The following is a 27,360-nucleotide window of genomic DNA, read 5'->3' as shown; positions in this document are numbered from 1 at the left end:
GCACAGAAGGGTCTGGGTGATGTTGATAAGACTGAAGGAGCCTTTGCCGCGTCCCTGTGATCGTGGGCCATCATTTCGCACGTGCACACACGCACCCCCAATTGCATGCTAACGAATCTGATTTGCGCGGATATACTGATTTTGACGGCCTTCACGTCGCCGTGCGGGGCAGAGCTGCGTTCAAATCGTTTCTGATAGCCGTGCACCTGGAGGAGAACAAAACATGCGCGGCCCCCTCTCCGCGCAACCCCCACACACGCCGCGTTTGCTCGCTCCCCGTGCGGCCCTCATCGGATTGATGGCCGCGAGGAGTGAGACAGACAGACGCGGCCTGCAGAGAGAAAAAAAAGCTTTCACACTCTCATTCACTCCTACACTACGGACAAAAATATCACGCGCAGTTCACTGGTTTAACCCACCCACAACACAAACACACACACGCACACACACACACACACACACAGTCTCGCGTACTCGGTTCAGTCAGAGGAAAATTATGAGTGCTCATTGATTTCACCTCACATGACTTCTTCTGTCCATGACTTTCTTTGTGGACACAAACCAAAAAATTAAATATCAAATAAGCTTGTGAAGGGGCTTAACACTATTAATAACATTCAACTATTTAAGCCTTCATTTTTGCCAACTGATTTGTGTTATAAATGTGTCCATTAGCCTACACTTGTCATAGTTAGTTGGCCCTGTTTACACTTGGTATTAAGATGTATTTTTATTCCCATCATAAGTGGACGATGCTAAAAAAATAGCGTAAGCTTTCTGATCATGACTAGGGGTAGTCTCAAAAAATATTCTTGCTGTTTATTTAAAATGAACTTGAGCTTTGTATTGGGACAACTTAATTGTTTAATGTTTATTCAACTCTCCATTCTTTGCAGTGTACACTAAAAATATGCTGGCTTCCATACAATTCCTTCATGTGGTCCCAACACAAATCAATTAATTTAAATTACACATTTAAGTGGACTGAACATAAAAAAATTAAGTTGCCCCCCCCCCCAAAAAAAACGTAGGAATTGTGTTGTTACAACTCGTCTAAAATAAGTAGTTTGAGCAAGCAGCAATATGTATATATTTTTGAGTGTAGTCAAGCAAGAGTAAATGCTTATGTTGTCAAATGTGTTCCAACAGCCACTAAAAAAGCAGTCTGATCCAAATCCTAAACATTTGGAATGTGTTGTTGAAGTGTGCTAGCAGAAAGCATTTCAACTTTCCCATCGTACGCTTGGTTTGAAGATGAAAAAATGTAAAGCAGAATGTTTAAAGTCCTGATCATTTCCACAGAGTTTTTTGTTGTTTTGTGGTTATAGGAGCCGAAAGCCACAGCTATCTGTCACTGTTTTGTCTCCTTTTGGATTAATTTGTAAATTGTGTAAACTTACATTAGCAAAATTACACTAAAAGATCAGTATGTGAAGAGTTTAGATGCAAATAAATAAATAAATAAATAACTAGGTAACACTTTACAATAAGGTTCATTAGTTAATGCATTTTCTAACATGAACAAATTATGAACAACACATGTACAGCATTTATTAATCATAATTGAACATTTACTAATGCATTATTTACATCCAAGTCCGTGCTTGTTAACATTAGTTAATGCACCATGCGTTAACGTGAACTAACAATGAACAACTGTATTTACATTAACTAACGTTAACTAACATGAACAAATACAGCAGTAAATGTATTGTTCATTGTTTGTTCATGTTAGTAAATGCATTAATTAACATTAACTAATGAACCTTATTGGTAAAGTGTGACTAAAAATTCCATCTGAAATGTTCTCCTAAAATGATTTTTCTCAGCCTCATGTTTATGTTCAAGTATTTCACTTTATAGGCAATGAAAAGAACTTATTAATCACAATAAAAGTAAAATATCTGAGCCGACACACAAGAGTCAGAGAAAAATGCTAATTTTAGAAAAAAATATCAAACGGCATTTAGAGGTTTTTACATCTAAACTCTTCATATATGTGTCTGCTGATAGTTAGCATGTAAATATGATGCTTTGAGTTATATGTACGCAAGCAACTTGCGACAAAACACTTTTGCTGCAAGTACAGACTACTTTTTTAAAATGAGCTGAAACAACACAATTCTTGAGGGTTTTGTTTTGAGACAATTGTTTTACGTCCAGTCAACTTCACCTCTTAAGGCCCTAAGGTGTTTTTTTACATGCATTTTTTATGTCTCTTTGCTATTTGGGATTATTGGAACCTAATTAAAATAAAAAAACTAAATATCATATTTTGATATGATGGATTTTTAGAGAAAATTGATGTCCATATATGAGGACTCGTGGTCCCAGTTTACATAAAACACCTTCTACTGACTGTTTATTAATGCATATAAAAGATATACATTTAAAAAAAAAAAACGTTTTGACTATCAGAGAGTAAAAACTAATTTTTTTTTTTTTTGCCCATTTTGGACAGTTAAAAATAGTGTTTGAGACTTTTCATATGCTGTAAAACAGTTGCAGAATACACTGGATGTCTGTAACAAAATCTAAAACATTCAAATTATTTGAAATAGCCACTTAAGAGCTAAAATGAGCTGTTCACGTATGTGGCCACTAAGCCCTAGGAGGTTAAAATTGCAAAAAAAAAAAAAAGTTAATTGAATCAGTTTGCACTGGGATAACATGAAGGGATTGTGTGGAACCCAACATTTTTACAGTGTAAAATAAAGTTCTACTAACTTAACATTAACTGAAATATTACTTTAGTTTACTTAAATATTTTGAACTATTTGGAACTTTTCTGCACTGTAAAAAAAAAAAATCTGTAATTTTACAGTTTATTTCCGGCAGCTGGGGTTTCGGAAAACCCTTAATAACCCCTTAATAAACCCTTAATAACAGCCGTTAAATACCAGCAATTTGCCATAAAATAACGGATATTAAATTACAGAAATTTACCAGAAATTTAAATTTAAGGAAATATCTGTAATTTAATATACGTTATTTGATGGTATATTTCTGCAATTTAACGGCCGCTATTTTAAGCTTTTCTCCAGCACCCCGGCTGGAATTTACAAATCAAATTACAGATTTTTTTTAAAGTGTGGAAATAAATTAGAAAAGTGATGGTTTTAAAAACACAGGAATTCGTCTCCCTCATCTACCTGTGATGCAATAAATACAAACATCCCAATACCAATGCGTAAATGCAAAAATAAATTTTCAGATTTTAGTTTTAAGAAACCAAAATGAAAATGAAAATGCTGTTATTAATTACTCAATCTCATGCACAGCAAATTCATCTGAGTTAAATTCTCGGTGTTGAAGCATTTCAGAGTAAAGTGTTGACGTTAAAGAGTTAGATTTTGATAAATGAATATAATAAGAGTTAGAATTGATTTTATTCAGTGCGAAATCAAGGAGTTATCTTTTCAACCCTTGGTGGTGTTATTTCCAACATCCGGGAATTCATGCAGCCCCAGTCACTGAAGAATTTTCCAGACGCCATTTTCCATCTGAGGTTTAGAACAGCAACTGGTGAGTCAAACTACCTAAATGTTGGTATTTTACTGACTTTCTTTAAGGAAATACAGTTGTAAACATATTGTTAAGTTAATAACTTTAGAATGGAGTGACAATTTTAATCTTCTGCGGTTCATTCATGGTCGTTTGTGTATCTAGCTTAACTGCATTACTATTCACTTCTTTTCAAGAATGTTTTTATATATGCTCACGCATACATAGTGCATAAAAACATCAAATGTACATGTTCAACACATTTCTGTCACGCTTATTGCCATTTTGTGCGTTGTTACCCATCTGTAAAATAAAATCGACACTTCTCCTTTAATTCGAAGCAAACTAGCGAGGGAATCACAGGAGCAGCCTAACCTTAGCCTAAGTTACTCTGCCCGGATGCTAACGGCAACACAGGACGGTTTCCATAAGCTCTGGAGAGTTTCTAAAACATATCTGGTGAGTAAATGAACATATGCTTACTTGTAAAAGGCTTCCTGACTAAAACATATGATTGTTTGTTATTCGTGTACGTTAATTTGGTTATTTTAAACACCGCGGCCCTTTTAAACTGGTTCATTCGTGGCCGTCCATATAAGTTACCGTTAGTTCATAGACTCGCGTGATAACGTACGCTTGAATTATATTAAGCGTTGACAACAATTAAAGTCGGAATGTTAACATTAATGTCTTTAAATGACCGCGTTTGCACTTTCTCAGACTTTTAAGGTTACAGAAGTCTCCCGGAAGTTGTGGGACTAACATTAACGTTATCCCGCAAATGCACAGAGACTCCCAGATGCCCAAGTAGATGCCCGCAAATGAATGATAATCTCCCGGAAATCGCGCGTCTCCCGCCCGGTCATTAAACACTTTGCACACCCCTCTCCACCGCATCCCTCCCAGCTCTTCAGGTACGTCGCGCGCAAGTCACCCCCACCGCTCTTTAGGTACGTCGCGCGCAAGTCACCCCCACGCTCTTCAGGTACGTCGCGCGCAAGTCACCCCCACCGCTCTTCAGGTACGTCGCGCGCAAGTCACCCCCACCGCTCTTTAGGTACGTCGCGCGCAACTCATCCCATTGTTCTTTAGGTACTCATTTCTCCCGCTACCTCCCGCAAATCAACTCTGTATCCCCCGAAAATTACTTTTCCCAACTCGGGATGTCTGACGTTAGTAAGTTAGGCTATTTATGTTGTCAGGAACATCTTAGTCAAGCTTTTTCTCCCGCATGATATTGTGCTTAAAAGTATAGGCTAAACTTAGCATGTACTGTACACAACATTTCCTTTTTATTAAAGACAATTTAGTGCGTTGTAAACAGCCACCTGTCTGTAAAATTAATAAACTGATTCATATTTGAGCAGCCTAATGATGATACAGGTTTGATTTGTAGATTAATTATCAATAATCAACATCTGAATCAAAAGATATCTGAAAAAGTGTGAGGCATACTTTGTGATGTTCATCTCTCCTTTTATCTGAAGGTTATGCATATGTGTTAGATACTAATTTTTTGTTGTTTTTTAACAGCCACAGTTCTCTATACAATAACACAAGACCCTGTGACGGTGGCTGATTAGAGACGGATGGTGTATTTCCAGAGTTGGTGAAATGACCAAGCACACCTTCTTTGTCATATGTGGTGATAATAATGAAGGTATGTTTGATAAAGTTCTGTATTTGTTTCACAATAAGCTGAGAGGGTATTAGAGCATTAAAGAATAATTAATGACATGAAGGTGATAAGTTTTGTATTGTGGGTGAACTGTTACTTAAATAATGTTTTGCTCTTTCCTTTGCACTTTTCCTCTTCTGCTTATCCTAATATTTTAGATTATATTTGGACCTGAAACATCTGCTAGACTCCAGGAAAGGTGGCGTCAATACTGGACCTGAAAGGGCCTAACAAGTTGAATCTGGTAAAGAAACACGCACGCACACACACGCACGCACGCACGCACGCACGCACACGCTTACAGAAAACTGTTGTTTATGAAGTTTATGAATATTTTTTACACTGTGGCCAATATTTTGGGGAAGTCAGCATCACTAAATGATATAAAAGATTTTAAGCTCCTCTAAATTTTGCTCCAAGTGTTGTGTTAAATTCAGGATTCTGGACAGACAGCTGCCTGTTTTTCCAGTTCTAGTCATAGTGGTTAACCTAATTGTTTTTGGAGATCCAACAGTGATGTATGTGTTTTTTTCTACTTTTCCATATCCTGTCACCTCAACCAGCTGGGAGAGTCAAGTTGTGGATCATGAAGATTTTCAAAAGGTGAGTTTAGATTTCTTGAATGTTTTATTTACTTTAAATGTTCTTTTAAATATATCATAGAATTTGATTGCAATTTGTTTTCAAACATTTTTCTTAGTCATGCTGGAGTCTTGAAGAGTTCTTAGATGAGCATCACCCTATATCCGTGCATCAGGAACCACCAGACGAGCGATCAGCAGCTACTACATCGTCAGTAGATAAAAAGGTCATCCTGTGGCTGGGAAGCACTTCATTCACAGGACATGCTTGATGAGATTTCCTAGCTCCAGTTTGTTTTCACACAAGTTTACAGCATTTATACCTTCATTTGAACTGCTCTGTTTGATATGGAGGACCAAGGAAACACCAGAAGTGAAAGATTTGCAAGCCAAGTTGTTTAAAATGTAATTTCAGAAGAAAACTATGAGTTCAGAAGTAAACTATGAGTGACGCTATATTGAACTTTCAAATTGCTCTGATAACACATCAAGTTTGGACCAAAGGACTGAAACAGCCTTTTTGAGCACTGGTCATACATATTTTGTTGATAATGTCTGTACTAATAAAACATTTAAAGCATATTTGACATTGTTGCATTTTAAAAACTGAATGAGTTGTTGAAGTGGTGAAAGTTTTCAAATAAAATGTTTTTTCTTTTGTAATTTACAGTCTATTTGACCTTTTTACCATATTTACACTCAAGAGAGTTGAATAAAATAATATATTACACCAGGCGGTGTTAAATATAGTTACATTTTTTAACTCTGCCCAGAGTTAAAATCAACCCTTACTTCGGTGTCAATGTGCCAACCCTTTTGAAAGTGTTGATTTAACTTTGTTTTGAGTGGACCCCATGAGACACTTTCAAAGTGTTGAAATTAACACCCATAGAGTTGTTTTGGGTCCCCATATTTTGCTGTGTAGTTCCAATCTCCCTGGAACTTCTTTCATTCTTCAGAACACACGTTAAGATCATTTGGATGAAATCTGAGAGCCGCCATAAACAGTAATTGTTCAATGTCAATAAAGGTTGTAAAAAACAGCACTGAACAGTTTCTTCTTCTCAGTGTCAGTATATTGTGCATGTTCATGAGAACACTGCACCGATATATACCCAGATCCTGGAGTGTGTCTCTCTTACTTTGAAATGTTTTAATGCCAAAAGTATGACATCGCACATGTGATTGCTTGGCCTATACTGACACTGAGGAGAATTGTTTTTTTTTTTTAATAAAGTTGTTCATTTTGTTCCACAAGTGAATAAAGTATTCTCGTAGCTTGAAAATATTCCAATTAAACCACTAAAGGCACACGGACATTTTTGAGGGTTTTTTGTTGGTATTTTTATCCAATTTGAATGAGTCTCAGGTTTCATCCAAAATATTGTAATTTTCATTCTGAAAATGAATGAAGGTTTCAGGGTGTTGGAATAACATGAGGGTGAGTGATTAATAACAGAATACATTTTTGGTGAACTAACCCTTTAACCTATCTGGGGTGCGTTTTCGAGAACCATCGTTATCCAACTAAGGTCGCAAGTTGCTTCGTTACAAACATAGTTCGTTGATTTGGCGTTTTCCAAATACATCGGTCCAACAAACATTCGCAAACTGCATCACAAACTTGTGCACTTGCAACTACACCTCTAGAGCTGTAGATAGAAACATAGTTCCTGGTTGTGTTCTATTCCCAGCTATCTACTCTTTGCACTATTCATTTCAAACATTCCAACGTTTAAACTTCGAATGTTTAAAAAAAAATACTCTTAGGTGTAATTTGTTTCAAAGTATTTTTACAGTTCAGTTTAAGCGATTTTCAGATTGACAGTTGCGTTCCCTTCGTAGTGCACTTTAAAAACATTGATGTCATTTTAAACAGACGTGGCTCATGACGAAAGCTATAGGTGACCTATTATTTAAAAGCGAAATTTATGTTGCGTCTCCAAAGCCTGTGAAAACAAAAATATATAGCATTCGGCATTGGTTTTAATTTAATGTAGCCTTCTGACATGGCTTGTTGGTTGGAAGATTTCTGCAGTGATTAGAATGTGTTATAGTTATAGTAAAAGTAGACTTAAAAAATTAAAACAAATAAATAAACAATATCTTCATAATAATAGAAATAATAATATTAATAATAATAATAATAATAATAATAGTAATAAATTAAAAACTATAAATTAATAATAAAAATACTTCTACTACTACTTATAATAATAATTACTATTATTGAGTAGGATTTTTTTTCATTTCTTAATAAATAGCCCAAATCACAAGCATTAACAATTTATGATTTATATATGAGATTAGAATTTGTGTCGGTTTTTTGTACGTGGTTTTATGTTTTAGAATATGGCATATTTATAGTATGTGTATATATTTCCGTTCATATGACGAGAGCATGTTTTTATCCAAACTAGCCTAATATTAAGTGAGTACATGTAAAACAATATAATTTGCACAAAAATTATGTTCTTTTTTCTCTAAAGAAGTTGTTACTTCGTCCCATTTAGATCGTGATTTTGAAAGTTTTATGTTAAAACTAACATGGTTCAAATAATGGATCTGCAACAAAGCATTACGGTTTTGAAAAACACTCGTCACTACATCGTTCATTTCCCAAATGATGCATCGTATTATGATAGTTCAGCCATGAGTTATATTGTTGTTTGGGAAATGTACCCCTGATTGTGACAAGGCATAAAAATGTAACCAAAGGACTATAAATTCATTCACATTTATACAACAGAGAGATAAATCCATCTTTGCTCTAAAACACTCTAAGAAACAAACCAAAAAAAATTCCGTAAATCTATAATTTTTTTTTTTTTAAATCCAGTGGTCATCACTCTTGAAATGCTCTAGAATGTAACATAGTTCCACATCGACTATAGAAATGTTTGGTTTGCACCTCTGTTTATTAAATTGAGGACTGCCAAGACCTCAGAACGGTTGGCTTTGGACACAAATACATGCATTCATTTTTACGCAGACCGATAAATTTGGCCCCATACGGCACGGGAATGGCGTGCTGTTGGATACTGCCTCGAAATCATTTTGGTATTGTGCATTTCACTCAATCTAGATCAGTGTTTCAGCTGGGGTGATCCAGTTAAGTAGGGTTTCAGAATGAGGGAGAAAGAAGAAGAATAAACACCAAAATGACATTTACAGCTAAAAGAAAAGCCTCGAATCCCAACATGGTGTTCATGTTATGTGGATGACCAAAAGTCGCTTTCACAAGACTTGAGTAAAGGGATTTAATGTATGTTTTGTGCATTTGACTCTCACAGAAATTGTTATAGAAGGCCAATTTTACATGGCTGATAAGTAGTGGACAGAAAATAATATGAAAAGTTTTTGCTAATTAGTGATATAGATATATCTGTATATATATATCTGTATATAGTGTATATATATATATACATACACACAGTTGAAGTCAGAATTATTAGCGCCCATTTGATTTAGTTTTTCTTTTTTTAATATTTCCCAAATAATGTTTAACAGAGCAAGGAGATTTTTACTGTATGTCTGATAATGTTTTTTCTTCTGGAGAAAGTCTTATTTGTTTTATTTTGACTGGAATAAAAGCAGTTTTTAAATTTTTTAAAAACCATTTCAAGGTCAATATTATTAGCCCCTTTAAGCTATATTCTTTTTATATAGTCTACAAAACAGACTTTGTCATACAATAACTTGCCTAATTACCCTAGCCTGCCTGGTTAACCTAATTAACCTAGTTAAGCCTTTAAATGTCACTTTAAGCTGTATAGAAGTGTCTTGAAAAATGATCTAGTCAAATATTATTTACTGTCATCATGACAAAGATAAAACAATTCAGTTATTAGAAATTAATTATTAAAACTATTATGTTTACAAATGTGTTGAAAACATCTCTCTGTCAAACAGAAATTAGTGAAATAAATAGACAGGGGGGCTAATTATTTAGGGGGCTAATAATTTATATAATTAGTGTTATACAGCTTTTTGTGCTGCAGTGATAAAAAAAGGTATAGTCTTGAAATCTTAATCTATTTAAAGATGTCGTCAATTTAGTTTTTGTTTTGAAGTGTTCTCTGAAGTCCACTAATAATGTTTTTAATATTTTGTATATCCAAAAATGTCATAATTAAGAAGCAATTGACTATTATCTGTGCTCTTTTTGATCAGAATGCTGTTCAAATGGGCGTGGCCAATTGTAATTTAGAAATATATGCCTGCTGCTCTGATTGGCTGACAGTTTTGCATATTAGCAGAGCTAAAAAGCCAGTAGAGTAGAAGTGGGTGATGATCTCTTGTGTAGGGGCTTATCCATTCTATGACATCATGAAGTACAACATTCCAGAACCTGCGGTTTCGGCAGACTGCTTTTCAACATGAGTTGATTTTAGAGAAACCACAAAGTGTTGAGTTCTGAATCTTACAGGATGTTTTTATAGTACTATGAGCTCTTGCATGTCAAAAGATCAAGTAGATTTTGCTTTCCTACTTCATGACCCCTTGAAAGCTCAATGACTTACATATACTGAAAGGTTTAAACAGTATTATTCCTTCCCCAAATCATGTAAAAGCAACTTCTGGAATTCAAGTGTCAGGGTAATTCGACAGTTAAAAAGACTAATCTTAGAAATATTATCATAACACATCATTAAATTCCTGAATTTTGGAGATCGTGGTCTGCTAATAACCTGTGGTTTCCATCTGACCAATCCCATAAGGCTACATGAAAAAGGAGGCGGGTCCTTCGCGTAGCTGGTATCCAGCTGGATACAATATTGCAGTTTCATCAGCGTCACCTTCCCTCCAATCCCAGCAATCCTATAGCTTTTAAAAAACAACAACCCCCTTCCCGAAAAAAGGACCTTTCAAGCATGTTTGAAGTCAGGGATGCTACATCAGAGTGTTTTTCATGGTCATTTTCATATCAAATATTGAGAAAAAGCTCCAAAAAAAATCCAAAAAAAACAAACAAACAAAAAGTAAAACAAAAGCAAACCTCAACATAAAAAGGCAATCGTAACATTGAGGCAGTCGGTAAGAACCACTGTGCTAAATTACAATAGTGCTCCTTAATTATCACAAGCTTTAAAACAGAGCCTTGGGATTACATTCTCTAAACGAAATTACGGCATTTCTCCACACATGGACAAACAAAACCACTAAAACACACAAATAAAAATGATTGTCCGTTTTCCATTTGGCGGCAAATAGTTCCAGAGCATCCAATAAAGGGCAAGATTCCGAACTCAGATGGTTCCGAAATGGAACAGGAAAAAAAGAGAAGAAAAAAAAAACGGAATGACATTCCGTTATTCTCTGTTTATTTTTGGTTCAGGACATGTTCGTCATCAAATAGTGCTTTCATTCCTCTTTCCGTTTGTTTTATTTGTTTGTTTGCACCCAGTGTTTACAACAAGCGCCACGGCGTTCCGAGTAGAAGTGTGACGGGAGTCAGCGTACATCGGGAGTCCTTCATTATGGGATGGAAGTCATGGGGGAGGCTCCAGCTGCCCTACGGGAACCATCGGAAAGGAGCTCCGGTTGGCAGCATCACCTTCTTGGAAAGACAGGAAAGACAGGGGAAGGAAATGAGCAAAGAAAACAGCGTGAGTCACTGATAATTCAACATCAACATCAACAATGAAGCAGTAAAAAAAAAAGGGGAAAACGTATGGAGCCAGATCAGTCTCAAAAATAATACATTTGCAAAAATAAAACTCACATTTACAAAAACCTCACAAATATACAAATTTAATTTGCAAATTCAAAAGACAATTTGTGAATTTACAAGTAAAATTCATAAATATTTGCCCAAAAGAACTGGCGTGCATTTATGAAATGTGTTTTGAGTTTACAAATTGGATTTGCATATTTATAAATTGTGTTTTGAATTGACGAATTTTGTTTTGAGTTTATGAATTCAATTAGCAAATTTATGAATTATCTTTTAAAATGATGAATTGGGTTTTGATTTTATGAATTGGATTTGCGAATTTACGAATTTTGTTTTGAATTCATGAATTAGATTTGCCAATTTCCTGATTTGTACTTCGAATTGATGAATTGTGTTTAGAATTTACAAATTGTGTTTTGAATTGACAAATTGTATTTTCAACTTACGAATTGGATTTTCGAATTTAAGATCTGTATTTTGAATTTACGAATTGGATTTACAAATTTATGAACTGTGTTTTGAATTTACTAATTAAATTAGCAAATTTATAAATTCTCTTTTGAATTTATGAACTGTGTTTTGAATTTACAAATTGTGTTTTAAATTTACGAACTGGATTTGCATGTTTATGAATAGTGTTTTAAATTTCCGAATTGGATATGCGCGTTTATGACTATTATTTTGAATTTACGAATTATGTTTTGAATTTTAGAACTGGATTTGCTTATTTATGAGTTGTGTTTTGAATTGACGTATGAATTTATGAATTGTATTTTGCACTTTTACGAATTGTGTTTTGAATTTACAAATTGTGTTTTGTATATTTATGAATTGTATTTAGAATTTACGAATTGGATTTGTCTATTTACGAATCGTGTTTCGAAATTACGAATTCCATTTTGTAAATGTGAATTGAATAGTAATTTTATTTCGTAAATGTATTATTTCTGAGACTGATCTGGCTTCATAGAAACGTCTTATTACACCGGACTCTCAACCCTCATCTCCAGACCTTGTTCACTTTTTTTTTTTCAGTTACAAATCCCTCTCTTTCCTGCGGAGCCAGAATTACTGAGACCGTAAAGGGCTGAAATACCGCAGTGGTGCAAATGGCAGATTTTTTCCCAGCCTGCTTTGGGACTGGGCAGGGGGTAGTCTATGGCTGTGGGACTTTGGGGAGAGTGGAGACAACGGCAGCGTTTCCTGGGAAGACATCCAGAACGAAAAACCGAGGGAGGGGAGCGCGTTCCCTTCTTCGTCAAGTAACATGCACAGGCAGTGATTTCACCTTACGTGACCTAGTCCCTCTTTCTGTTTCCCAAACACTCTCTCCCACTCTCTCATTACTCTCTGACAGGGCTTTGGCGTTTGTATGCGCGCACACACACATGCATCCAGACCCCTTTTCCCTCATCGACCCCATAGACAAGCCAACACAGATGGGCTGTCGGCCCATGCACATGGCCAATGAGACAGAGCGTGAGTGCATGACACACACAGACAGACACACACATGCGCACACACAGGATTAATTTCAAAGGTTATTTTTTAACCCATCATCACGTCTCTACATCACACTCAAACACATGAACGCACATACATACAGGAATGACAGTACAAAAAGTGGATCAAGAGGCCAATAAACACTGGATCAATAATATTTATTTTTATGTTTGAAGATGATCTAGAATGGTTTTACTTCTGCTTTTTAATGACCAAATGGTCAGTGTACTATAACAATAGATCAATAATAATAATAATAATAATAATAATAATAATAACAATGGCATTAAAAATAGCAACAATATGTGGTTTAATAATTAATAATTAAATAATCTTATACTATGCAAATAAAACTGCATTTCTTTTCTTTTATTATTATTATTATTATTATTATTATTATTATTATTTATATATACGTGAATATTTACATTTATTATTTTGATTTATGACAATAATGAATAAGCGTCCAAGATAATAATAATAATAATTCTAACTATTGCTGTTGCTAATATTATTATTATTATTATTATTACTATTTTTTGCAATTATGATATTTTAGTATTTACATTTTTTAAGATTTTACAATTACATTGGTATACTCTAAGACAATATGCAAATTACATGATTATATACTATATACCTCTTATATTTTATTATTAATAAATGTATATATTATAAATGCAATTATATGTGTTATTAATGTAAACTTTTTATTTAATAATAAATAAATGATCTATGCAAATAAACCCACTTATTTAATAATAATTAAAAAATATATATCAAAATATGATGTCATTTTGCTACATATGATGCTAAAAATAATATTACCAAAAATATGCTGTATGAATATTTTAATACATAATTTAAATAATAATAATAAATAAATAAATAAATAAATAAATAAATAAATAAATAAATAAATAAATAAATAAATAAATATATACACTACCGGTCAAAAGTTTGGGGTCATTTGGGAACATGTTTTCTTTTTTTAATCAAGGCAACATTCATTAAATAAAAAAAAAATAATAATTTTAATTTAAATAACTGCTTTCTTATTGTATGTAGTTTCAAATGAAATTATTACTTCAGTTATTACTGCTGTCAATACTCCAGTCACTAATAATAATAAGAAGAAGAAGAAGAAGGAGAAGAAGAAGAAGAAAAAGAAGAAGAAGAAGAAAAAAAAGAAGAAGAAGAAGAAAAAGAAGAAGAAGAACAACAACAACAACAATAATAATAACAATAATAATTAATATTAGAGTGATTTCCTAAAGGATCATGTGACTGAATACTGAAGTAATAAAGCTGAAAGTTCATCTTTAAAATCATTGGAATAAATTATTAAATTAAATTATAAACTACTTTTGAACAGTAATTTTATAGTGCAATAACATTTAAAAATTTTACAGTTTTACTGTATTTTTGATTATATAAATACAGTCTTGGTGAGCAGGAGAATCTTATTGACTGACGGTACTATATTAATATTTTTCTATATTAATATTTTAATTAGTATAATATTTTTTTCTTCTGGAGAAAGTCTTATTTATTTTATTTTGGCTAGAATAAAAGCAGTTATTAATTTTTAAGAACAATTTTAAGGAAAAAATTATTAGCCCCTTTAAGCTATTTTTTTTTCCGATAGTCAACAGAACAAACCATCATTACATAATAACTTGCCTAATTACCCTAACTTGCCTAGATCACCTAATCAACCAAGTTAAGCCTTTAAATGTCACTTTAAGCTGTATAGAAGTGTCTTGAAAAAATTCTAGTCTAATATTTTTACTGTCATCATAGCAAAGATAAAATAAATCAGTTATTAGAAATGAGTTATTAAAACTATTATGTTTACAAATGTGTTGAAGAGCTCTCTACGTTAAACATAAATGGAAAAAAAAAATAAACAGGGGGGCTAATAATTCTGACCTTAACTGTATGTGTATATATATATATATATATATATATATATATATATATATATATATATATATATATATATATATATATATATATATATATATATATATATATATATATATATATCAGATGGCCAGAACTTCATGAATTTTTTTTTATAAATTGTTAAAATACCGGTGTCCACGATGCAGCAAGTACAGCGATCATAGAGTGAACCATGATGAGATTCATTGTAATGTGTTATATGACAAAAAATAAAGTACTCACAAATGTCTGTTTTCTCAATTGAAATGAATAGAGGCTTGGATCTGGAAACAGTATTGCATTTGTCAAGAGGATGAGTTCCTAGCCATTTTTAAGTGTTTTTTTTGGTTTGTTTGATCTATTGCTAAGGGCATGCTAAAGTGGTCTAGCTAGTTGAGAGCACTTTTTACAAAACATCTCTTAATTCGAAGTGTCATTTATGTCTGCAGCTCAAGTATGAGCAATAGCTATAACGATACCTTAGCAAACACCACTCAAAAAAAAAGTCCAAGGAGAAAATGTATGTAAATGTAAGCAGATACTGATATATGTTGATATATAGTGTGTCTGCCTGTCTGTAGATCTCCAGCACACACACACAGACACACACACACACGCTGTTCCTAAAATACTTCAGTCGCCTGGCTGTGAGGCTGAGATTCCTCTACAAGAGGAAGGGGGCGGAGCAATGTCTGAGACCCCACCCACTCAGCCGCCATCTACTTCCAGCTATCAGGGACTTTCCAAAACACACACACACACACACACACACACACACACACACACACACACACACACACACACACACACACACATTGAGATGAGTCTTCATGCAAAACACACACACATCAACAGAAGTCGCAAGCAATGACATGCAAGGTATGATCAATGACCAGCAATCCAATGAGTTTTACACAACACACACGCCTAAGCTGGCTCAGAACACATGAAAAGCTTACATATAAAACGCATCTATCCATCCTAAACACACACACACACGCATGCACGCACGCACGCACACCAAGCAGTCAATAGACCCCCACACCACTGACTGTGACCTGTCAATAAAGGGCTCTTTAAACTCCATAAGTCCTCTATGCCTTATTCACCAGACCAATCCCGCAGTCAATAAAAAGCACTCACAAACACACACCGAAATATACGTGAACACCCCGTCAATATATGGCTTAACATTTATTCAAAAACACATAACAAGCTGAAAGCACTACTAAGATAATGCAAACCCTAACGATGCTAGGCATGGGCCAGTATAAGATCCTGATGGTATGATAACTGTGGATAAAAATATCACGGTATTGTGATTACTGTTCTAAAATATGTTCTTCTTAAATGTCTTGGTAAAAAACAAAGACTCTTTCCCCTTTTGAACGCAGTATATTTTATTTTGAGAAACGTTTAAAATATTTTGGAGCAATAAACGTGTCAGGATAAATGAACAATTAAATTTTGCTGTCTTCATTTGTTTTAAAAACATATATATATTTTTTACAATTTTACAAAAACACCATCTTTTCTGCTGGACATACTGTTGTCCTAAACAACAACAACAACAACAACAAAAACGTAAATAAAAAATCGTACACATACCTGAGGAACGGTATTGCACAAAATTTTGAGGGTTTAAAAACCGCGTAATACCTTGAAAACATCGTTGGTGGGGTGTCAAAATTATTGTTTCTTCGGTGCACCCCGATGCAATGCAAACAATTTGGTATCGGTTCAGTAGTAATCATAACCAGTTATGAAGTAGTGATGTCATTTATCTCATATGCGATATGTCACCGTAGTTTACTATGGCCAGGGAGGCGAGCGCGAGTATTTACAACACTCCAGCTACTTAATGCAGAAACTGCACAATTTCACTGTGTGTGTGTTTGCTGGACAGTCTTTCCCAGGGCCGTGCACAGGGGAGTGGCCCGGTGGCTAAAGCCACTGCCCCTCTGCCCTCATTGGCTGAGGTACTCCTCTCAGAAGCACTTGCTATTCACTTTGCGATGGCGTTGAGCACCTGCCCCTTAAGGGTCTGTACTCTGTGCATGGGGCTGACACAGACACAAACACACACACAAAACGCACGCAGGTAAGGACAGGGCAGCCGGAGCGACTCCCTTCAGATTCAACACGCATGATCGCGTTCATCAAATTAAAGTATGGCTATATTTCACACGGATTTTGATACAACAACGCGAAGCATACGCTTTACAAAAGTTGCTTTTAAAGAGGAAACACGTCAAACTTGATGACACATTTGAGGGCTCATGCTGAAAGGCATTTGAATGGGCTGTCTGTGACAGCTCGCGACTTCATCTTACACTTTCTGAGTACATTTACATGGACACCAATACTCCGACTTTCAAGAGTTCACACTTAGTTATGCTTAGCATTATAGCAGGTTTGGCATGCTGTCGCGGGAGAGAACCCTGAGCTCGGAGATATTTGAGCCCAGGGCTCCCGCCCGGTCAATAAGCATATCAGAGGATCCGAGATCAGGAAGTTCTTGATAGTTCCCCCTTTTAGAAGGGGGAGAGAAAGGAGGAGATGGGGTGGAAGGGGGGATTCTTCCGAAATGAAGATAAGGAAAAAATTAGAGAGTGATCCATTTATAGTAGGCTAGGATCACTCTGATTGGATTATTACTGATTACAAATGAGTGGCCAGCTGTGCTCAATCATATCACAAGCTCCTCTCGAAATTAGTTTATGAAACTTCACTTAATATGATTAAGATGATACTCTTTTTAAGAGTCCACTATGTAAGCAGCGATTTTTGATTATCTTAAAGGACCACCGAGTCACGAAATGCAGAGGATTTTTTTTCCGTTTGCCATACAGTATCAAATTCTATTAAAACGAAGTCGAAAGTCAAAAATAAAACAACCGAAATTGCATGAAACTCTGGATAGCCTGGTGATGCGACATTAATTAATTTATACTGAAACTTAAGCGCTGCCTTGGTTTTATCCATATTTCTTTGCATGTTAAACACACGTTGACCACAACAGGAAGTAAAAAAAAAAACTACAACTGCGTTAATTGCGTACATTTTTTTACGCATTAATTATTTCAAATTGATCGCATGCGTAATGCACTAATTTTGACAGCGCTAATATATATACATTTTAAAACAAGAATTGCTGCTTTGAAGAAAATATAAAACTGTGTAGGGAAAGCATCGTCAATGCACTGTGATGCACCAAGAAATCAAATTGAACCGAATCAATAGCCTGATAATCTTCATATGCGGTGAGAAAAGTAATCGAATAAAATCGACCTGGAAAAATTAAACCGATTATAGGTTCAGAATGTCGATTTCCATTACTTTTAAATTAATCGCCTTGCCTTATGCCCTACTGTTTGTCTCTATTGCTTACATGGAAAGCTATAAAAAAGTGGTGTAGTGGAGTAGAAAAAGAATTCAATTACAATCTCTGAAACGTTAGAAATCTGCAAAAACAAGCAAATAGAAAAGCACAAGACAACTGAGTGAAAAACTGACAGAAATTCTCACAACACATGCAAATATAGAAACGCACTGCAAATAGCGCAGACCACAACAGACATGTGTCGGGGACTCCAAAAAGTGACAAACCCGACTGCTTTCTGATTAGGAAAAAAATAGCAGTGTTGTCAGAGATCTGAAGGGCTGTTAAAACAACACTTTTAGCCAAAAATGATAAAGTTTTTGCTTGTTAGTTTACACAACATCAGCATTTTTGGGACTGAAATGCATCCATTTAAAAATGGGTTTCAAGGTGGACATCTTTGAAAATGCCATCATTGTTGTGTCTGTGCAGACAACCTAAAATGAAAGTCTTTGAAAACTGACATCATGCATGTGCAGGTTACAGGCAAGAGCAAACAAACACACAACAATAGAGGACTACATGGTAGTGCTGTTGTTGCTTAAGCATTTGCTAATGATCTATTGGCAAAGTGTGGATTTATGTAACATTACAGCCAACAGTGGACACGCATCATACACACACAGCTAATTATACACACACACACACACACACACACACACACCAGAGCTGAGCTGCTGACTGCACATCAGCACTTCCTTACAGGTATTATTTACTAACAAGGTGACAGCTGCATATGCTGGTCTGGCATATGTAATACAGAGTTTTGGGCCGTTTTGTGAATGTGTAAATGCAGACTGTTTTGAAAATGTTGTTGTGTCATTTTAAAACACAAGTGTAAAACATTTCAGTTTTTGGCAACATTTTTGTAGTTTACACTGCCTGACAAAAGTCTTGTTACCTATCCAAGTTTTGGAACAACAAATAATAACTTGACTTCTAGTGGATCATTTGGTATCAGAAGTGGCTTAAATAAAAGGCAAAGGCCTCCAGATTACGCTTATTTTACCAAAATTAAATATGATCGTGCCTTGAATTTTAATTATTTCATTAGGACAGTAAGGTCTGACTTTGCTTAGACATAAGTCTTGTCACTTAACAGAAATAATGTACTGTATAGAATATAAAGTCATGATGCAGTGGAGAAAAAATTAATATTGTGTATGACTCCCATGAGCTTAGAGGACTGCATCCATACATCTCTGCACTGACTCAAATCACTTATTAATAAAGTCATCTGGAACGGCAAAGAAAGCGGTCTTGCAGGACTCCCAGAGTTTATCAAGATTCTTTGGATTCATCTTTAATGCCTCTTCCTTCATCTTACCCCAGGCATGCTCAATAATGTTCATGTCAGGTGACTGGGTTGGCCATTCCTAGAGCACATTGACCATTTTTGCTTTCAGCAACTTTGATGTGGAGGTTTAAGTATGAGAATAGGATTAATAGGCAATGTTACCTACTGTGGACTTCAGGCTCTGCATTGTACCAATGCGCCTGCTACGGCTGTGGCACAACAGCAAAGTTCCTTGACTAATACGCCAGCATAAGAGCATAGTTCCTATCCATATTAGCTTAAAAAATACACAATTGAACTATAGAAAAGTCAACTTTTAAATAAAATAAATAAAACTTAGTAATTTTTCTGTTAGATACTAATGGTATAATCTGATTCAATGATTTATGCTAAGCTAAGCTAAAACTGCTCCCGCCAGACCTGGGTAGACCTGGGAAACTTTGCGTACGCCAGATTTCACGCTCACGTGTGGATTTACTAATGATGAAATGAACGTAAGAATATGCGTTGGTCCACGCCAACTGCATGTCTGGCGTACGTGCATTTCTTGTGTGTGTTTGTTTTATTTCCATTGGCGACTCCTAGAGGCAATTGGGTTAAATTGCACACTACAAAGTATCTTTGAGCTGTGCAATGGCAGCTGTATGGGACGGGATCATCCGCATGTCTAGCAGGTATATAAGATTTCCATACAGTTGACCAGCCAAACATTAAAGGGCAATTTGCAGTGATCGCCGGTTTTCCCAATGTAATCGGAGCGATCTACTGTACGCACATTGCTATAAAGGCGCCATCTGAAGACGTATTTGCATACGTGAATAAGAAACATTTCCATTCAATAAATGTGCAAATAATATGTGATGCTCAAATGCGCTTAACATAACACACACACTTATTAATGATTTCTATTGTCTTCCTCGTGATGACGAGTAGGCAAAATCTGATATGTATTGGGGGAAAAAAGAAGAATGAGTTCATCAGATGCTGGATTCCAACCGTGTTCATGATCGAATGTGTCAAAACATGTTACCATGCGCCTTACGAGCTACGCCACTCACGCTGCTGTTTGTCTGGTGATGGGCGGGAATCACTCAACTAGCTCATTCCAACAAGGTGTGCTATTTACACTTAGTCTAAATAGACACAAAATTTCTCTAAACATGCACTAGATGGATGTGTTTTAACATTATGCTCATGTCTTTTTGCAGATTATGCAGTGCTCAAGTTATTTTTTCCCTTATTTCTTATCTCCTGTTTAAATTGCTTAGCATGATTAACCGTTGGCCGTCATGACAGCCGTTGACTTGAAAGACTCACTACAGCGCCACTTGTGGCCAATATATTTGTGTTGCATTATAGATTATAAGTGCTATAAAGTGAAAACATAGCTTGAAGCCTTTGTGTTCACATGCATTGAATCTGAATGTGTTTTGGACCTAAGACTTCATAGAGACACATAAACACAAACACAAGCTGAGCCCTCTAAGCTCCTGCACACACCAGCACCTCAATCTCTACCCCTCGCTGCTGTAATTCTCAAAGAAACAGGCCTGGTCAGTGGTCAACACAAACACACACACACACACACACACACACACACACACGTAAACACAACCCTTCTCACACAAACACTACAATGACTTTCATCAGGGCTGTGTTTGCCTCTTCCTGCAATGTTACGCACACAAACAGACACACAGACACATACACACACACGTTTCAGGGCCTCTAGAGGACAGGAAAGAGAGGGGTTCTGGGACACATTGACACCTGGTGCTCCAGATGACAGACGCAAAGGCCAGATGGACCGCATGAGGCTGCCACACAGACACACACACACACACACATACACACATGTACATGCATTTATGTGAACATGCATGAAAGCATATTCTAATGTGGCAACAAAACAAAGTAAATATCAAAATATGTGTAAAGAAATACTTCACTCTCATGGAAATTAATATATAGATTCAATTTTCTAATATATATTTATTAATTTCCTTATTTATCAGAGGTCACCACAACAGAATGAACCATCAACTACTCCAGCATATGTTTTTCAAAGCGAGTGCCCTTCCAGCCACAACCCAGTACTAGGAAACACCATACACTCTCACATTCACGCACTACGGACAATTTTGTTATACTTATACTGCATGTCTTTGGACTGTGGGGGAAACTGGAGCACCCGGAAAAATGCCAACTGGCCCAGTCGGGATTCGAACAAGCGACCTTCTGGCTGCTAACCACTGAGCCACTGTGAAAATCTGAACATGTCCATGAGGGATAAGTATACATTTATGTTTGTGCAATGATTTGTGCAATATCCTCCTGAGAACCAAAGAATTATTTTTCTTGTTTCTGTGGTTTCCTACATTCTCTGGGTTAAAAAATCTACAATTTAGAGTTTTTACATTTTGTTTTTATTTTTTATTTTACAGCATGTCCACTGTAGTGGACCACAGGAACATTAGTCCGAAATGACCGCCACTCAGACAACAAAACTGTACAGGATATGGCTGTAAAAGGGTATTAATCCAATATTATTAATTCATTTTCTTGTCAGCTTAGTCCCTTTATTAATCCGGGGTCGCCACAGCGGAATTAACCACCAACTTATCCAGCAAGTTTTTACGCAGCAGATGCCCTTCCAGCCACAACCCATCACTGAGAAACATCCACACACACTCTCATACGCTACGAACAATTTAGCCAACCTGGAGGAAACCCACGTGAAGGCAGGGAGAACATGCAAACTCCACACAGAAATCGAGGTTCGAACCAGCGACCCAGCGACCTTCTTGCTGTGAGGTGAATGTGCTACCCACTGAGCCACTGCCTCGTGTAATATTAATGTAACCAAAACAAAACAAAAGCCATTTTTCCCCTTTGTATTGAAATTTCTGAAACTGTTTAGTCTGAAAGAGAGCCGAACTCGAAAGAAGTGATGTTAATCCAAAACAAATTTAACATAAAATCGATTTAAGACTGATTGTCATTCTCAGATTGTCTCTAATTGTCTGATTGTCAGACTCTAAATCAGAGTCTCCCTCAACTATCTTATATAGAATCCTCTCTGCTTCAGTTCTGCCTCCTACAACATGCAGTCATTAATGAAATTAAGATGGTCCTTGTGTCCACTATAGTGGACAATTGAAAAAGGAGGATATTTTGAAACACAAACAAATAAAAAAATGGCTGTGATTTTTACGGTAAAAAACTGTAAAATGCTACAGTAAAAATCCGTAGCCTGGTTAACAGTATAGGTTTCCTTAATATATACGGCGAAAAAACGTAAATGGACTTTCCCAGAACTCTCTGCATGGCACATGACTTTTTATGCCTTTTGTTGACATTACTATGGATCTTTTTAGTTGTTTCCCCATCAGTTATGTACATTAGAGATCCATGTTACATCTAATGTTGATAAACTGTTTATTTCATGACTTTAATTTTATGCGCGTTACCATACTGGTGTTTAGTAGCTGTGTGAATGACACTGAGCACCTTCTATATGCTAATATCCTTTTCTGCTTGTGGGAAAAGTTGTTTGTGATGAGCATGGGTTTATTATGTAGCTTTCTCATCACCACCTGCAAACTTGGGGAGAACATGCAAACTCCACACAGAAATGCCAACTGACCCAGCTGAGGCTGGAACCAGCGACCTTCCTGCTGTGAGGCGATTGTAGCTAGCTAGATAATAGCTAATTTCTAATTTCTAAGTAATTTATTTTATCTTTGTCATGATGACAGTGCGCCATAGCCTCCTAAGACCCAAAGAATGTTTTTTTTTTCTGTGGTTTCCTACATCCTTTGGGTTAAAAAAAAAATTTCTACAATTTTGAGTTTTTACATTTTGTTTTTATTTTTATTTTTTCAGCACTGTAGTGGACCACAGGACCATTTTAGTTCGAAACGACCGCCACTCTTATAACAAAACTGTACAGGATATGGCTGTAAAAGGATATTAATCCAATATTAATGTAACAAAAACAAAACAAAAGCCATTTTTTCCTTTTGCATCGAAATTCCCGGAACAGTTTAGACTAAAAGAGAGCCAAACTAAAAAAAAAAGAACGAAAAAAAAGTGATGTTAATCCAAAACAAATTTAACATATAAAAGTTATTTAAAACTGATCGTCATTCTCCAATTGTCTGATTGTCAGACTCTAAATCAGAGTCTCCCTCAACTATCTTATATAGAATCCTCTCTGCTTCAGTTCTGCCTCCTACAACATGCAGTCATTTATGACATTAAGATGGTCCTGGTGTCCACTATAGTGGACAATTGAAAAAGGAGGATATTTTGAAACAAGTTTTTCAATTAACAGCTTTGAAAGCTATATGTATTGTTCCTGACACTTTATTAAACAAATATATATATGTAATAATAGTGGTAAAAAAAACATTTAAAAAGCTCAATTTTACATGCCTCTCTCTTTCTCAAAAAATGTGCTTTTTTGTAAGTCGGCCATTTTGGATGCACTATAAGAAGTGGTTCCTAGCATGCCAGCCAATCAAAAGACATTTCACTAGAAAGCCCAGGATGTCCTCTGAACAGTACAACAGGACTTGACAGAGTAGCTCATAAAACTCATGAAAACGCAATGTCCACTACAGAGGACACAAGTCAATGGGCGGGGTCTCAGGAATGGTAATTCGCAATAATGATACAATAATTCAAACAATATTTTGCTGAGTGTGTTTGTTTTAGTCACTGTTTTAGGTTTAGGTCCAAGCAGGCACCTTGATGTCAAAACAACGTCAAAAAACATGACAAAAATGCCAATTGATTTGATGTCAAAACCTTGACATCTATTTAAAATCCACACATTGATGCCCTTTCGATCACCAAAAAAACGACATACAAAGTATTAGAACATCAGAAAAATTGTATTCATCTAAAAACTTTGAATCCCCGCAATACATTCAAACTACCAAGACATCAAAACGACATCAAATTGACATATAACATTGTCATCAAAAACACATCAATTGCAGCGAAGCTCTGTAATGGATATTTGAAGTGTTTTTTTACGCCAATGTTAATTGTCAATTTAAGTTTTGACATCAAGGTAGTCGATGGACACTAAATCGATTAGCATTTTTGCCGTTTTTATTATGTTGTTTAGACATCAGGGGTGGCGAGGCAGTGGCGCAGTAGATAGTGCTGTCGTCTTACAGCAAGAAGGTCGCTGGTTCGAACCTCGGCTCAGTTGGCGTTTCTGTGGGGAGTTTGCATGTTCTCCCTGCCTTCGAGTGGGTTTCCTCCGGGTGCTCCGGTTTCCCCCACAGTCCAAAGACATGTGGTACAGGTGAATTGGATAGGCTAAATTGTCCGTAGTGTATGAGTGTGTGTGTGAATGTGTGTGTGGATGTTTCCCAGAGATGGGTTGTGGCTGGAAGGGCATCCGCTGCGTAAAAACTTGCTGGATAAGTTGGCGGTTCATTCCGCTGTGGCGACCCCGGATTAATAAAGGGACTAAGCCGACAAGAAAATGAATGAATGAATGAAGACATCAAGGGTATCCACTGGGATCTGCTGTGGATAAATAAATGACACTAAAACAACCAGTAGGTGCTGTCAACTCCCAATGACTCATGTATTCAAGTGATTCATTCAAAAATGCTGATTCATTTACACACTCAGAAATAAAGGTACAAGAGATAGAGATGGGAAGTAAAGAAGGACAAGTACTTCGTTACTGTACTAAAGTAGATTTTTCTGGTATCAGTACTTTACACCACTACTTATTTATTCATTTATTTTTTGGAAACTTTTTACTTTTGCTCCTTACATTTTTACACAAATATACTCCTTACATTTTTTAAAGCACAGTCGTTACTTTTGTTTTCATGTGTTTGAGGGTGGAATCTAAATAATTTTATTGTCATTGCACAACAATATGAGCGTCTTTTTGATGCAAGCAGTCTAATTTTCCTCATTGCGCGCCTGCGTGCTACAGTGCACGGCTATCGTGCACCATATGTGGGCTAGTTTATGAAGATTACTATGAGAAAGGCTAGGATGACTGCGGAGATGTGAGAGAGAGAGTCGGCGAATTTAACATGACTGATGCTGCACTGTTTGCAGAGTAATAAGACACCTTTTGTTTTCACAGGTAAACAAGAGAGACACATTCCAGTTCAAAAACATGCCGTTTAAATGCTTAGGCCTTTAGTCTACTTCCGATCATTACTGCACAGGCTTTCAGTCTATTACCACGAGAAATAGTGCTTTTTTGTAAAGATTTGTACATTTAGTAATAAAACAATCAAACACTTTATAAAAAATGTATGCATTGCAGTTTATTTCCTTTATTTCTGGGTCATGTATAAGAGCTGCTCTTTGAAGAAATAAGCAGCTTTAGCCTAATGCAAAAAAAAAAGTTTGCAGTCAAATTTGATAAGAATTTATTTTAGCAAAAGAAAAAAGTTGTATATATTTTGGACAGAATTCAGTGTAAAATGTAAGACATTATTTATAAAGATAGACTGACCAACAGAATAACTTTTAGAGTGAATCAACATGAACGGCAGCTGATGTTTTTGATTGAACAGCCAAAAAACTACATGATGAAGGCTGTGAGTTTGCGACAGGATGATGATACATGGGCCGACTTTTTAAACAATATTGTTAGGCTATATTGCAGAGTTTGTTGCTGCTTGGCTACTTTCATAAATTTAGCAACAAACAATTTACATTAAATTGGATTCAGTTATTTTATATGTAACAATAGGATGTGAGGACTAGTTACCTACCTATCCACACTCACTATCCTTCAGCTTCATCCCTGATTTATCAAGGGTGACCACAGCAGAATGAACCACCGATTATTCCAGCATATGTTTTACACAGTGGACACCCTTCCAGCTGCAACCTAGTACTGGGAAACACCAATACTCATTTACACACTTATACACTACTGCCAATTTAGTTTCCTACTATTCACCTATACCGCATGTTTTTGGACTGTGGTTGAAACGGGTGCTTTTTACTTTTTTACTCTTGTACATTTTTGACGCTGTACTTCTTTACTTTTACTTGAGTACAATTGTGTAGTCAGTACTTCTACTTTCTACGTTTACGTTTTAAACATGAGTATCTGTACTTCTACTTAAGTAAAGGATGTGAGTACTTTTGCCATCTCTGACATGAGCTGTCACTGAGGTCGTACCTTTTCAAAAGTTACACATTTGTAACGGGTCCTTATTAATACCTCAAGGGTACATAATAATACCTAAAAAGTAGAAAAGTACAACATTTTTAGGTATTAATGTAAACCTTTGTGGAACCAATATGGTACAATTTGAAAAGGTACCACCCCAGTGACAGCTCTCATACCTTAATTACTGAGAGTTTAGAAACAAAGAAATTTATATTAATTTTATGAACAAATCACACTGATTGACTCAACTAAATTCAGCAACAACACAATGCAATGTTGCACAAATGCGCAGTTTGTTTAGAATTGTTTTTACTTTCTAAAAAGTAACTCACTTTAAAGTTTTTAACAATATTAATTTCAAGTTTGTTGAACTGTTGGAAGGGCGACAGTGGCTCAGTGGTTAGCACTGACGTCTCAGGGCAAGAAGGTTACTGGTTTGAGTCTCGGCTGGGCCAGCAGCCATTTCTGTGTGGAGTTTGCATGTTCTCTCCCTGTTGGCGTGTTCCTCCAGGTGTACGTTTTCCCCCACAGTCAGAAAGACTTGCGCTAGTAAATTTGCAGTAGTGTGGTAATGTAAGAGTGTTTGGGTGTTTCCCAGTACTGGGATGCGGATGGAA

General features: G+C 35.8%; 1 protein-coding gene and 1 long non-coding RNA gene across 22 annotated transcripts in view; one reads left to right on the top strand and one right to left on the bottom strand.

The window, feature by feature from the left end:
• The first annotated feature begins 5,031 nt into the window (after positions 1–5,031).
• On the top strand, positions 5,032–6,426 carry LOC147840765 (uncharacterized). Its single transcript, XR_015507147.1, has 4 exons — positions 5,032–5,164; positions 5,341–5,426; positions 5,746–5,785; positions 5,883–6,426. It is a non-coding gene; the product is annotated as an uncharacterized LOC147840765 (long non-coding RNA).
• Positions 6,427–8,662: 2,236 nt separating this feature from the next.
• The window catches only part of cxxc5b (CXXC finger protein 5b), a 41,376-nt gene continuing 22,678 nt past the window's right edge, over positions 8,663–27,360 (bottom strand). For 6 of the 21 annotated variants that reach the window (XM_087281203.1, XM_087281187.1, XM_087281202.1 and 3 more), the window contains exons 3-4: positions 9,347–11,323; positions 8,663–9,148 (exon numbers count right to left, since the gene is read on the bottom strand). In XM_087281203.1, coding sequence (XP_087137329.1) covers position 11,323 — 1 coding nt within the window. In that variant the 3' untranslated portion in view covers positions 8,663–9,148; positions 9,347–11,322. The remainder of the gene's footprint in view (positions 9,149–9,346; positions 11,324–27,360) is intronic. The other 15 variants (XM_087281198.1, XM_087281193.1, XM_087281197.1 and 12 more) reach the window with 3 other exon arrangements.

This window comes from Danio rerio, chromosome 14 (assembly GCF_052040795.2).
Source record: "Danio rerio strain M-AB ecotype USA chromosome 14, GRCz13ab, whole genome shotgun sequence".
NCBI classification, from domain to species: domain Eukaryota; kingdom Metazoa; phylum Chordata; class Actinopteri; order Cypriniformes; family Danionidae; genus Danio; species Danio rerio.
This window is presented reverse-complemented; position numbering and strand designations above follow the sequence as displayed.